Genomic DNA, 12,464 nt, shown 5'->3' with positions numbered 1-12,464 from the left:
GTGGCCTCTCTGTACCAGATGGTGGTTCAAATGCTCTCCATAGTACATCTGTAGAAAACCTGAACTACATCGTGACCATTTGTTTCAAAACAGGCATCTCACTCCCAGTCTCCTTTATTGACTTTTTATTTAACATTGACTGTTACAGGGGAAGCTGATGTGGATAGAAAGAAGAATAAGAAACCAAAACTAAAAGGGAGAAAAGGCAAACTAAAGGAAACAGAAGAGAAAACGTTTGGCTCTGAGCCTCAGCCTGTGCTACCCGCTGATGGAGAGCCCAGGACAAGTGATTTCCACACAAAGAAAAGGCTGATCTCTTCTGGTCAGACTCCGAAGTGCCTGGAAAGGCTGCGTCAAGAGCTGCTTGGTTCTGAGGATGACTGGACTGCAAGCACAAAGGAAGAGGGAAGAAAAGAGCCCGATCGTCAGACTGTAACCGTGGGCCAAAAGAGGCCAGTGGAAGTTGTATGCTTCACGGGTGCTCGCAGGAAAGGGAAGCCTCCACCTGTCACAGAGCAGCTCAATAAAGTACGTTTTACAGTTTGTTATTCCATCAGTTCAGCCCTGAAAGTGCAAATGAGCAGCTCTCCCTCTGACTCTGATCCTCTTTCTGCAAGTTCTCACAGCTGACTGCTAACCAGCTCTTGTGAACTTCTTTCCTCTGGTTTCCATCTGGTATGGTGAGTCTGTCAGCGACATCTGCTGTATCTGGTGCTCCTGGTATGGCCTCTCCTACGTTAATGAGACCTGAGGTAGATTGGCGGACTGCTTTGTCAAACACCTTTGCTCTGGTCTGCCACGACAGGCAGGATTTCCTGGTGGCCACCTCTTTCAATTCAACTTCCCGATTTCATTCTGACTTGTTAGTCTATGGTCTCCTCTTCTGTTACAATGAGGCCACTCTCAGGTTGGAAGAGCAACACCTGGTAGCCTGCTAGGGTGTCTTCCATCCGGATGGCATGAATATCAATTTTTCTAACTTGGGGTAACTTCTCTCCTCTCTCTTTCCCTTTCCCATTCTGTTTCCCCTCCCTCCTTTTGGTTTTTTTCTCATCTCCCCATCACCTCCCTCTGGTGCCCCTCCTTCTTCCCTTTATCCCATGGTCCACCGTCCTTTGCCTATCAGATTCTTCTCCCCTCTTTCCCCCCCCCCCCCACCACTACCACCTTATTCTGGCATCTTCCTCCCCTCCCCTTCCTTTCCAGCCTTGATGTGGGATCTTGACCCAAGATGCCGATTGTTTGTTCCCCTCCATTGAGGCTGCCTAACTTGCTGAGATTCTCCTGCATTTTGTTTTGTGTGCGTTGCTCAAGATCTCCACCATCGGTAGAATCTGTTTATATCAGCCATTCCCTCCTGTCGCCCAGGTGCCAGGGCCCAGGACACAGGACACTGGGTGGCAGTCAGGAAGGGGAAAGGGTTTAAACATCCATTGGACAGTGGCTCCTGTGGCCATCCGCCTCAACGGCAGATGTATCACTTTGGATACTGTTGGGAAGAAAGCCACAGTGGACGGGTCTCTGACTCTGCAATTCAAAAGGGAAGGAGGGAGAAGAGGCGCGCTGTGATGATAGGGGTTTCATTAGGAAAAAACAGAAAGGAGGTTCTGCCGGTGAGAACAAGTTTCCTGGATGGTATGTTGCTGCCTGGGTCCGGGATATCACAGATCAAGTCCTCAGCATCATTAAGTATGAGGGTGAACAGCCAGAAGTCGTTGTTCGTGTAAGTAGCAATGACGTGGGGAGGACTAGTGACGAGATTCTGCATAGGGAGCTCAGGGAGTTGGGTGCTAAGTTAAAGGGCAGCACCTCCAGGGTTGTGATCTCAGGATTGCTTCCTGTGTCACGTGCTAGTGAGGCCAGTAATAGGAAGATTATACCATTTAATACGTGGCTAAGGAGTTGTGTAGGAGGGAGGGCACTAGGTTTTTGGATCATTGGGCTCTCTTCCGGGGAAGGTGGGACCTTGATAGAAGGGGCGGTTCGCACCTGAACTGGAGGGGGCTAATATCCTAGCGGGAAGGTTTGCTAATGCTGCACGGTGGGGTTTAAACTAGAGTTGCAGGGGGATGGGAACCAGAGAGTCAGATCAGTTGGTGGAGAGATTGTGGAGACAGATGTTGGTAAGACCTCAGACAAAGTCAGGAATCAAAAGTCTGACTAGTGTGCTGAGCTGTGTATATTTCAATGCAAGAAGTATTGTAGGAAGGACAGTGAGACTTGGTTGTAGAACAGGCAACTCAATATTCCGGCATCTGTTTAGATGTGACAGCGGGAGGGATTAAAGGAGGAGGGCTGGCGTTACTAGTCAGGGAAAATGTCACAGCAGTGCTCTGTCAGGACAGACTGGAGAACTTGTCTAGTGAGGCGTTATGAGTCGAACTGAAGAAACAGAAAGGTATGACCACGTTAATGGGGCTGTATTACAGAGCACCCAACAATCCAAGGGATTTAGAGGAGCAAATTTGTAGAGAGATCACAGACTGTTACAAGAAACATAAGGTTGTGTTAGTAGGTGATTTTAACTTTCCACATATTGACTGGGCTCCTTAAACAGTACATAGAAGTCCCATCAAGGGAGTGTGTGATACTTGATTTGCTATTTGGGAATGAGACGGGGCAGGTGCAGAAGTTTGTGTAGGTGAACACTCTGCATTTAGTCGTCATAATGCCATTAGTTAGAAGATAATTATGGAAAAGGATCAGTCTGGTCCTCGGGTTGAGATTCTAAATTGGAGAAAGGCCAAGTTTGATGTATCAGAAATGATCTGGCAGGAATGTACTGGGACAGGCTGTTTTCTGGCAAAGTTGTATGTGCTAAGTGGGAGGCCTTCAAGAGTGAAATTTTTGAGAGTACAGAGCTTGTTTGTGCCTGTTAGAATAAAAGATAAATATAACAAGTGAAGGGAACCTTGGTTTTCAAGAGAGATTGAGGCCCCAGGTAAGGAAAAAAAGGAGGTGCATAGGACATATAGGCAGGTAGGTACAAATAAGGTGCTTATGGAGTATAAGAAATTCAAGAGAACACTTAAAGAAATCAGGAAGGCTAAGAGAAGGTATGAAGTTATTCCTGTGGGATTCTACAGATGTTAAGAGCAAAAGGACTGCAAGCAACAAAATTGGTCCTCTGGAAGACCAGAATGGTGATCCATGTGTGGAGCCAAAAGAGATGGGGGAGAGATCTTAAATATATTCTTTGCATCTGTATTTACTCAGGAGATGGACACAGTCTATCAAAGTGAGGCAAAGTGGCATCAGCTTCATGGACCCTATATAGATTACAGAGGAGGTTTTTGCTGTCCTGGGGCAAATCAAGGTGGATAACTTCCCGGAACCTGACAAGGTGTTCTCTCAGACATTATGCCCCCCTCTCACCAAAATCCCCCTGATTGTGTGGATGCTGAGTGATTCGTTACCCTGTTACAAATCAGTACCATGGAATAACACAGTACACCGCAGACAATTAAAAGATTTAGCTTTATAATTCTTAATTGGGCTAAAGGGTTAGTAAAGAAAAAGCAATAAAAGAAAAGGGCCCATTTTAAATGAAATAGTCTAATGTGCACAAGTTGGAGTTCACGGTTTCCCCTTCGTCGATCCTCCTTCAATCTCCCCAGGCTTCATCGAATCCTGGCCCCACTCCGGGTTGACTCCTCTGATCCCCTCTCTGGAGCGTTTTCTCTCTTCTCCCCTTTCAAAAGCCCCAAACCTTGGTGACCCTCACCAGAGAAACCTCCCCTGAATCCGTTCATCCCCATTGAATGGCACACATTTCTCCTATCTCTTATCTTCACCAGTAACCCAAACAAGCAGCTTACACAGAGAAGAGAAAAGCATACAGAGAAAAAATATGAACCATGTGAACCAGGGCATTACATTAGCACTAGAAGAGGTACCAGAAGGTTGGAGGATAACGAATGCTCTAAACATAAACCAGGAAATTATAAGCTGCTGAGACTGACATCAATTCTGGCAAAGTTATTGGGAGGTATTCTAAGGAACTGGATATATGTCTTTGGATAGACATGGACTGATTAAGGATATACAGCATAGTTCATGCGTGGTGGGTCATGTTTAATAGAGTTTTTCAAGGAAGTTATCGGGAAAGTGGATGGAGGCAGTGGATGTTGTCTACATGGACTTTAGCAAGGCATTTGACAAAGTCCCGCATGGGTGGTTAGTCAAGAAGATTGAGTTGTTTGGCATTCAAAATGAGGAGGTAAACTGGATTAGACTGTGGCTTTGTAGGAGAAGCCAGAGGCTGCCTGTCTGACTGGAGTCCCACAGGGATTGGTATTGTTTGTCATCTGTATCAACAATCTGGATAATAATGTGGTTAACTAGATCAGCAAATTTGTGGATGACACCAGGGTTGGGTATAGTGGACAGCAAAGAAGGCTTTCATGGCTTGCAGAGGGATCTGGATCAGCTCAAAAAAATGGGCTGAAATATGTCAGATGGAATTTAATGCAGACAAGTGTGAGGTGGTGTACGTTGGTAGGACCAACCAGGGTAGGACTTACACAGTGAACGGTAGGGCACTGAGTGTGGTAGAACAAAGGGATCTGGAAATACAGGTCCATAATTTATTGAAAGTAGTGTCACAGGTAGATAGTTGTAAAAGAATCTTTTGGCACATTCATCCTCATAAATAGAAGTATTGAGTACAGGATTTGGAATGTTGAAGTTGTATGAGATATTGGAACAAGCTGCCAGTGCAAATGGTGCACGTGAGCTTGATTTCAATGTTTAAGCAAAGTTTGGATAGATACATGGGTGATGGGGTATTGAGGACTATGGTCCTGGTGCAGGTTGGTAGGAGTAGCCAGTTTAAATGGTTTGGCATGGACTAGATGGGCCAAAGGGCCTGTTTCTGTGCTGTACTTTTCTGTGACTCTATGACTCAGTAATGGCAGTCTAGAACCAATCTAAACTGCACATCCGGTTTGCAAGAAGGATGTGATGGAGTGAGAGATTTGTTATTAACTGGTTTAATGATTAGCCACAGTTTGCTGGGTTGGAAATTCCCAGGCTATTGTGTTGCAAAATCGATGGAGACAGCACGACAGCATTGCAGTTAGCGTAATGTTATTGCAGTGCCAATGACCTGGGTTCAGTTTCCACTGCTGTCTGTAAGGAGTTTGCCCGTGACCTTTCTTCCGTCTGCTCTGGTATCCCTCCATTTTCCAAAGATGTATGGGTAGTGGTTAATTGGTCACATAGGTGTAATTGGGCAGTGTGCGCTCATTCTAACAGAAGAGACTGTTACCATGTTGTATCGCTAAATTAAAAACATTAAAACGCAATAGTCCAAAGACATAGCAGTTAGGTTAATTGGTCGTTGTAAATTGTCCTGTGATTGGGCTTGGTGAGTTAGGTGGTGGTGCAGCTTGTTGGGCTGGAAGGGCCTGTTTGTGCTGTATCTCTGAATGTATAAATAAAAATAAACCTGGGTGCAAATTATGTGGCAGCTTAAAATGTGACTTAAAGGACCTCGTTTTTATGTAATGTTCATATTCCTCAGCTATTGGGCAACTGGTTCCCCTCAGGGACAGTATTGTTGAAAATGGTTGACGCTGACTAATTTTCTGAAAGACTCAAATATCTACCTGCCCCTTGCTAAACTACTCCTTTATGCACAGTATGGAGGGGGCAGGTGTCCATACTGTAGGAAAATATTGCAACGAAAAGTGCTTTTTCAGCAGATTTAAAAGTTGAAACAATGACTTTATATCTTTACATGTTTAGGTGACAGATGCAGCTGAGAAGAACAACACAAAACAAAATCCATTCAATTTGGAGAGGGTAAGTCTTGTATCAGTTACTTTGATTTTGGTACATAATCCATTGATTCGGTCTTCTGTGCTGAGGCACTGAGAAACCTCTCATGTTTTGTCAAGCTTTTACAGGCCTTATAAAGGTTGAGGAATGCGATGGTGATTTGAGGAAGGAAAAAATTATAAATTAAAAAATGTGGAGGCAGTGGGAGGAGGGGCTCAGATTATTTGCACAGACACATTGGGTCATTTGTGTTGACATTCAGCACTACCTAAGGATGTGTTGGGGACAGCTCACGCATCATAGCTCAACAGAACAACGAAGAACACAACAATCAACAAAACAACAGCAAAACAAACCCCTTTCTTTCTGTAGGGTCTTTTATTACCATATAACAATTACAGCACGGAGACAGGCCATCTCGGCCCTTCTAGTCCGTGCCGATCTCCTGCTCTCACCTAGTCCCACCGACCTGCACTCGGCCCATAACCCTCCATTCCCTTCCTGTCCATATATCTATCCAATTTAACTTTAAATGACAACCTCCTCACCCACTCTCACAGACAGTCTTCCAATTCCAGGACAAGCCTCCAGGCCTCTGACTTCAGACTCCTAGATCTAGGGCTTTGGCCGTCAGCCCCTGCAGAGTGACCGCTGGTCACAACCAGGGAGGATGGTGAGAGTGTGAGTGGGTTGTGCTGCATGAGAAAGGTTATACTCACTAATTCATTCCCACTTACCATATCTGCAAGACATACACAACCAGCCCTTGCAGGCAGACACCATTGATCTCAGTAGGTTGGTGGACCCATGGGAGAATCGCTGACCAGGTTCACTGAGAAGAAGCTTGCATTGTGCCTCCAGATCTTCACTCCAGAGCTGGCAGTTGAACACTGTTTATGAGAGTCCACAAACCTCACTATTGGTGCCTTTTTGCCTTTTGCTTTACAGGCCCGTCTGGAAGTGCACAGATTTGGCATCACAGGATACAAAAAAGAAGAACAGCGGATTTTAGAACAAGAGAGAGCCATTATGCTTGGTGCTAGGGTAGGTCAAAACAAAAACTTTCCCCGGGCAGATAATCTGGTCAACCATTCCAGTTAGCCCCACCCCTCCCTATCTGTTACCCTCATCACTAAACTGTAAACAATAAACTACTTTTATAATTTACCTTGTAAATACATGCTGGTATTCATGTATTTATGCACATTTTATTCTATATCTGAACTTTAACCTCCAACTTTAATTTTTATATCATTCCTTATTCTTTTTAATTGTTGAAAATTATCTTTTGTTACCTGTCATGTCAACACACCACAGCATGTAAATGTGTCGCATATAGTGAATGAATTTGATCCTTGATGCATGCACATTTGTTTGTATCCTTTTGTAGTTCTTCATACCAATGTCTCTCTCCATGAGATTGATCCACATAGGAGAATATCGACCTGTGCTAACTGCAGTGTTTGAGAGAAAAGGTAGAAGAGGGCTGAGGGGTCTAGCCCTTTGCTCTGGCATTCAAACACCTTCGGGAAACTTGATCCTATTTCCATTTTCTGTTTGAATTCTTTAGACCGTGGGAGGAAACCTGAGAACCCAAAGGAAACTGGCATGGTTATAGGGAGAACTCCTGACAGACTCCGAATTCTGATGGAATTGAACTCCAAACTCTAATAGCATCACACTAATTGAAACCTGAGAACCCAAAGGAAACTGGCATGGTTATGGGGAGAACTCCTGACAGACCCCGAATTCTGGTGGAATTGAACTCCAACATTGCACTAATTGCTATGCTACCGTGGCAGCCAATGTGCCACACTGAAAATTGTCAACATTGTAATCATCATAAATGTTTGAATTTGAAAATCACAACTTAAACTTAACAACCCTTTTGCTATTTTTATTTCAGCCCCCAAAACGTGAATATGTAAATTACAAAACTTACCAGGAACAGATGAAAAATAAGTCTACAGTGAAACAAGTAAAAATGGTTAGTGCTGTTTTATTGTTGGACATGTTTTCAGCAGAACAAATTGATCCTAAACTTCAACATTGCTGCATCCTTGTGAAACATGTTTCAGAATATATTTGAATAATATTTGTAATTTGTTATTTTATAATTTGTTTATTGGTTAAGAGACAGCATAATCATTCAGTCACATCATCTCTTTTTCACTTCACTTCAGAATGCAAAATTGGCCCCATCGAGGGAAAAGAAAGTGGAGGAAAGGTAAGCAAGCTGTGATACCTGTTGTGTGTGACAGAAGATCTGTGTCTCCCTCTTTGTTAGATTTTCACAGAACATTGAACATTACAGCACAGTACAGGCCTTTTGGCTCTCGATGTTGTGCCAACCTATTAACCAACTCCAAGATCAATCTAACCCTTCCCTCCCACATAGCTCTCCATTTTTCTGCCATTTATCTGTCTATCTAAGAGTCTCTTAAAAGTTCCTAATATATCTGCCTCTCCCACCATCCCTGGCAGTGGCAGTACCTCCCACTCTGAGTTTATAAAATAAAACTTACCACTGACTTCTCTCCATTCATTCATTATGTGCTGTGGGTGATCGTGGTCTTAGCCATGAATTTTCTTGGCAAATTTTTCTACAGAAGTGGTTTGCCATTACCTTCTGGGCAGTGTTTTTACAAGACGGGTGATCCCGGCCATTATCAATACTCTTCAGAGATTGTACGTCTGCTGTCAGTGGCCTCACTATCAAGGATTTGTGCTATGCATATGAACATTTACCACCTACTCCCCTGGCTTCATGTGACCCTGATCGGGGGGTTAAGTAGATGCTACACATTGCCCAAGGGTACCTGCAGGCTAGTGGAGGAAGGGGTACCTTTCACTTTCTTTGATCTCCACCCTGCCACAATCCCTCCTATACTTTCCTCCAATCATCTTAATGTTATGCCCCCTTGTATTGGCTATTTCCACTCTGGGAACAAGTCTCTGGTTGCTTGTCTCTTTTGATTAACATCATTTTTGTTAGTACACCTCATGTTTTTTTAATATTTTATATGTGCATGTTGTGGAATACAGAGTTCATGGGTCACTTGGGATCAAAAATTACATTCTGATTTAATAGGGTCTCAACCCTAAACATTAACAAATCCTCTGCTCTGTATTAGATGTTAATTGTCCCACTGAGTTCCTCAAGTAATTTGTTTATTACTCCAGATTAAAACATCTTCAATCTTCCCTGCGTTACATATGTGGGAGGGAAAGGTTGGGTCTTGGGGTAGGTTAAGAGATTGGTACGACATCGTGGGCCAAGGAACCTGTATTGTATGTTTTATGTAAAATCCATCAATTAATCTCCAGTCAATTAGATGATTCACAGTTAACCTCGCCAGTTATAAGTGTCGTGTTATAGGAAGCAAAGACTTTTAACTGCTGACATTAATTGTAATTTGGTTTCCACAGGCGGAACAAAAAGGCTGACAGGTCCCTCACAGAACAGCTGGGAAGATTTAAAAATGGAGCGTTGATCCTCAGCGACAGTGACATCAAGAAACTCAAAAGCAGTTCGATGTCAAAACGCACGTAGTTTTGTACAGTCCCAAATGTTTGGAAAATAAATTATTAGTCAAAAATATTGTGCAGACATGGCACTCAGTGGGTGTTTGTTTTCATTCTGATGTGTGTTAAAAGAATTTCTGATTGATTTTTATTCATTATCAAAGCTGCTGCATCCAAAATTTAGCTTTTATATTATTTCAGTTTTTGGTAAATAGGGTCAAAAAATGCTTACCCAAGAAGTGGATTTATTTGAAAATTACAGGAAATCATTGGAACAGTTTGTTGTACAGATGAATGACCTATAAATGGGTAAATTCACAGTCAAAGTATGCACAGTATATGTCAACGTGTACTTCCCTGAGATTCTTTTTCCTTATTTACTGTAGAACAAGGGAATACAATAGAATCAATGAAAAAGTACACAGAAAAACTGAAACCATTGTGCAAAGAAGACAGTGCAAATAAGAAAAAAACACAATAAATGAACAGACATTCAGATTACAAAAGTTGGCTGTGATTGCTGGCAGCTATGTACTGTATCTGTCAGTTCATTCAATAAGGCCTGCTGAGTTTCATATTTCTGGAATATGAGCTCTGGAACAGGATGGGTTATTTGTTTCTTGTGAGCATTGGCTACAGTCTTTCAAGTTTGGACTTATTACCTTTTTGGGACAAAGCTCTATTATAGGAATAGTAGCAAAATTTGGAACACAAAGCTTTGGATTATTTTTGAATAATTTGTTATTGAATCCCGCGCAGTCCTGAATCTGGGTGAGAATAGGCTAAAGTTTTCAGTTGTTGGTTGGTCAGCCTAGGATATCTTTTGACAGGGACTGAGCTGCTTCATCATAACAGGATTCTTTACAGTGGGAGGAATGGGGAGATCTTGGAATCATAGCAGTGTGGAGGAATAGAGGAATCTTGGGGTTCGTGTCCATAGATACTTCAAAAAAGTTGCCACAGGACTTGACAGGCTGGTGTGTTGGCTTTCATTTGTCAGAGGATTGATTTCAAGAGCAGTGAGGTAATATCTACATCATTAAAAACACTGGTTAGAACATGTTTGGAGTACAGTATTGTGTGCAGTTCTGGTCACCTCATAGGAATGATAGATGCTTTACAGAGGATATTACCAGGATGCTGCCTGGATCAGACAGCATATCTGTTGAGGATAGGTTGTGTGAGCTAGAGCTTTTCTCTTTAGAGGGAAGGGTAAGAGGTGACCTGATACAGTGCATGAATTTTAAGAGATAGAGAGGACAGCCAAAGCCTTGGCCCCAGGGTGGAAATGGGGGGCATAATTTTAAAGGGGGCAGATGTCAGAGGTAGGTGTCTTTTTACATGGAGAGTGGTGGGGGGGTGGTAGTGACTGATATATTAGACATTTAAGAGATTCTTAAGCCTATGGATGAAAGAAAAGTGATGAGCTATGTGGGAGGGAAGGTTGAGATTGATCTTGGAGTAGGTTAAAAGGTCAGCACAACATTGTGGGCTGAAGGGCCTGTACTGTGCTGCACACTTCTATGTTCTATGTAATTTTCTGCCATGGCTCAGTGGCAATGCATGGGCTTCAAGACTCACCCAGCCACTTGAATGTAAAAGCTAGATTGAAATCCAGTGTCCAGTAGTGAAGAAGTATTGAATGATCAGAGATGACATTTTCAGACAGGTTCTCAAAACTGTGTGGGGGACAATCGTGTACAAAGTTATGAATGCTTTGAATTTGGAACGTGGAACAGGCCCTTTGGTCCCACAGCGGTGTGTCGAATCAATTAGTAGTCAAAACAGGTGGGTGAACAAGGATATGACGTTTTGTAAGAGTGAAAGAGAATTGAAATATTAAGGCTCAGAAGAGATGCTGGATTAATTTGTATTTTAATTTCAAACTAGGCTTCTATTAATGTTTCTCACTTTGAAAATGGATTAATGAGTTCATTGCTTCAGAAGCAAAAGAATGTGAAATTTTGCAAATGATAAATGAAGACATGGACATAGCATCCTTAAGTGGATGTATCCCAAGATAAAATTTATGCCTGACTTTTAAAAGGCAAGAGAGGAATTTGCACGTCTGTCTGTCTATGTACCATATCCGATGCGGACTTTGGTGACCATGGTTTTCCATATAGATCTATGCTTCATTTTTTGGATGACTTCCATTTCCTCGATGTGTAGCCACCTGGCTATGCTTTTGATGTACATAAGCACATACCCTAAATATCATAATGCTCTGTGAATCTGGTGGACTAGAAGCTTTCTGATGTAGTGTTGTTAAAAACAGAGCAAGTCATAAACTGAGTAATTATAGGCCAGTGGATTTTTATTACTCATTTACGGGATGTAGGTGTCACCAGCTAAGCCAGCTTTTATTGCCCATCCCTAACATTGTAACATTGGTGATGGACAGTTTGGGAAAAACTATGGGAATAGCATGAGGCAACATTTAGAAGGGTTAATTGATGACTGGCATGAATTATTAAGGGATAGCAACTCTGGTTTATGCAACTGAACTTTTTGAGGAAGTAACAAAGAATATTAAGCAGTCTTTGATGAATAAACTTTGTACCCGGCTGGAAGCCTGAGAAGAGTCATTGTGTACATAGATTTTAGCAAAGAGTTTGTCAAGTCCAATGTGATTAAGGTAAATATTTAAGGTATAATAGAAATCTGGAATAAACACAGGCTCAATGAGAGAAAACAGTGGTAACGGGAAATAGTAATTGACAGGAGGTTGTATGCATTGGAGTTCCTCAGAACTGTGGACTAGTTCTAATGACTTGTGGAATGTATAGATTGGACCTAAAGATGAGGACCACAGTTAAGAAGTTTGCCAACGATACCAAATTGACAGTGTAGTTGTTAAGATGAAAGTTCTGGTTTGGGGGAAACTAGCAGAAGATCATAACAGAAACATAAAACATCAGTGGATCAAGCAGCACTTGGGGGGGGAGGGGGAGAAAAAAGTATTTTTAAGTCAGGGGCCCTTCATCTACACTGGAAAGTGAGAAAGTTCACACTTCAAAGTTTATTATCAAAATACATACGTGTTACCATGTACTATCTTGAGATTCATTTTCTTGCAGACATAGCAAAATAAGAAATAATTTGTAAAGAGAAATACTGTGTCAGGAATCCTTCCTAGACATACCTAACAAATTCCA

The 12,464-nt window shown here is 42.3% G+C and overlaps 1 protein-coding gene across 1 annotated transcript in view; it reads left to right on the top strand.

The window, feature by feature from the left end:
* The window catches only part of c2h1orf131 (chromosome 2 C1orf131 homolog), a 60,024-nt gene extending 50,596 nt beyond the window's left edge, over window positions 1-9,428 (top strand). Inside the window, exons 2-7 of the mRNA XM_063038844.1 lie at window positions 149-528; window positions 5,749-5,805; window positions 6,730-6,825; window positions 7,688-7,768; window positions 7,965-8,008; window positions 9,211-9,428. Coding sequence (XP_062894914.1) covers window positions 149-528; window positions 5,749-5,805; window positions 6,730-6,825; window positions 7,688-7,768; window positions 7,965-8,008; window positions 9,211-9,334 — 782 coding nt within the window. The 3' untranslated portion in view covers window positions 9,335-9,428. The remainder of the gene's footprint in view (window positions 1-148; window positions 529-5,748; window positions 5,806-6,729; window positions 6,826-7,687; window positions 7,769-7,964; window positions 8,009-9,210) is intronic.
* The last annotated feature ends 3,036 nt before the right edge of the window (window positions 9,429-12,464 follow it).

The sequence above is a fragment of the Mobula hypostoma genome (genome assembly GCF_963921235.1).
Source record: "Mobula hypostoma chromosome 2 unlocalized genomic scaffold, sMobHyp1.1 SUPER_2_unloc_1, whole genome shotgun sequence".
Taxonomy (NCBI): Eukaryota; Metazoa; Chordata; class Chondrichthyes; order Myliobatiformes; family Myliobatidae; genus Mobula; species Mobula hypostoma.
Note: the sequence above shows the minus strand (reverse complement) of the source record. Positions and strands in the feature narration are given on the sequence as shown.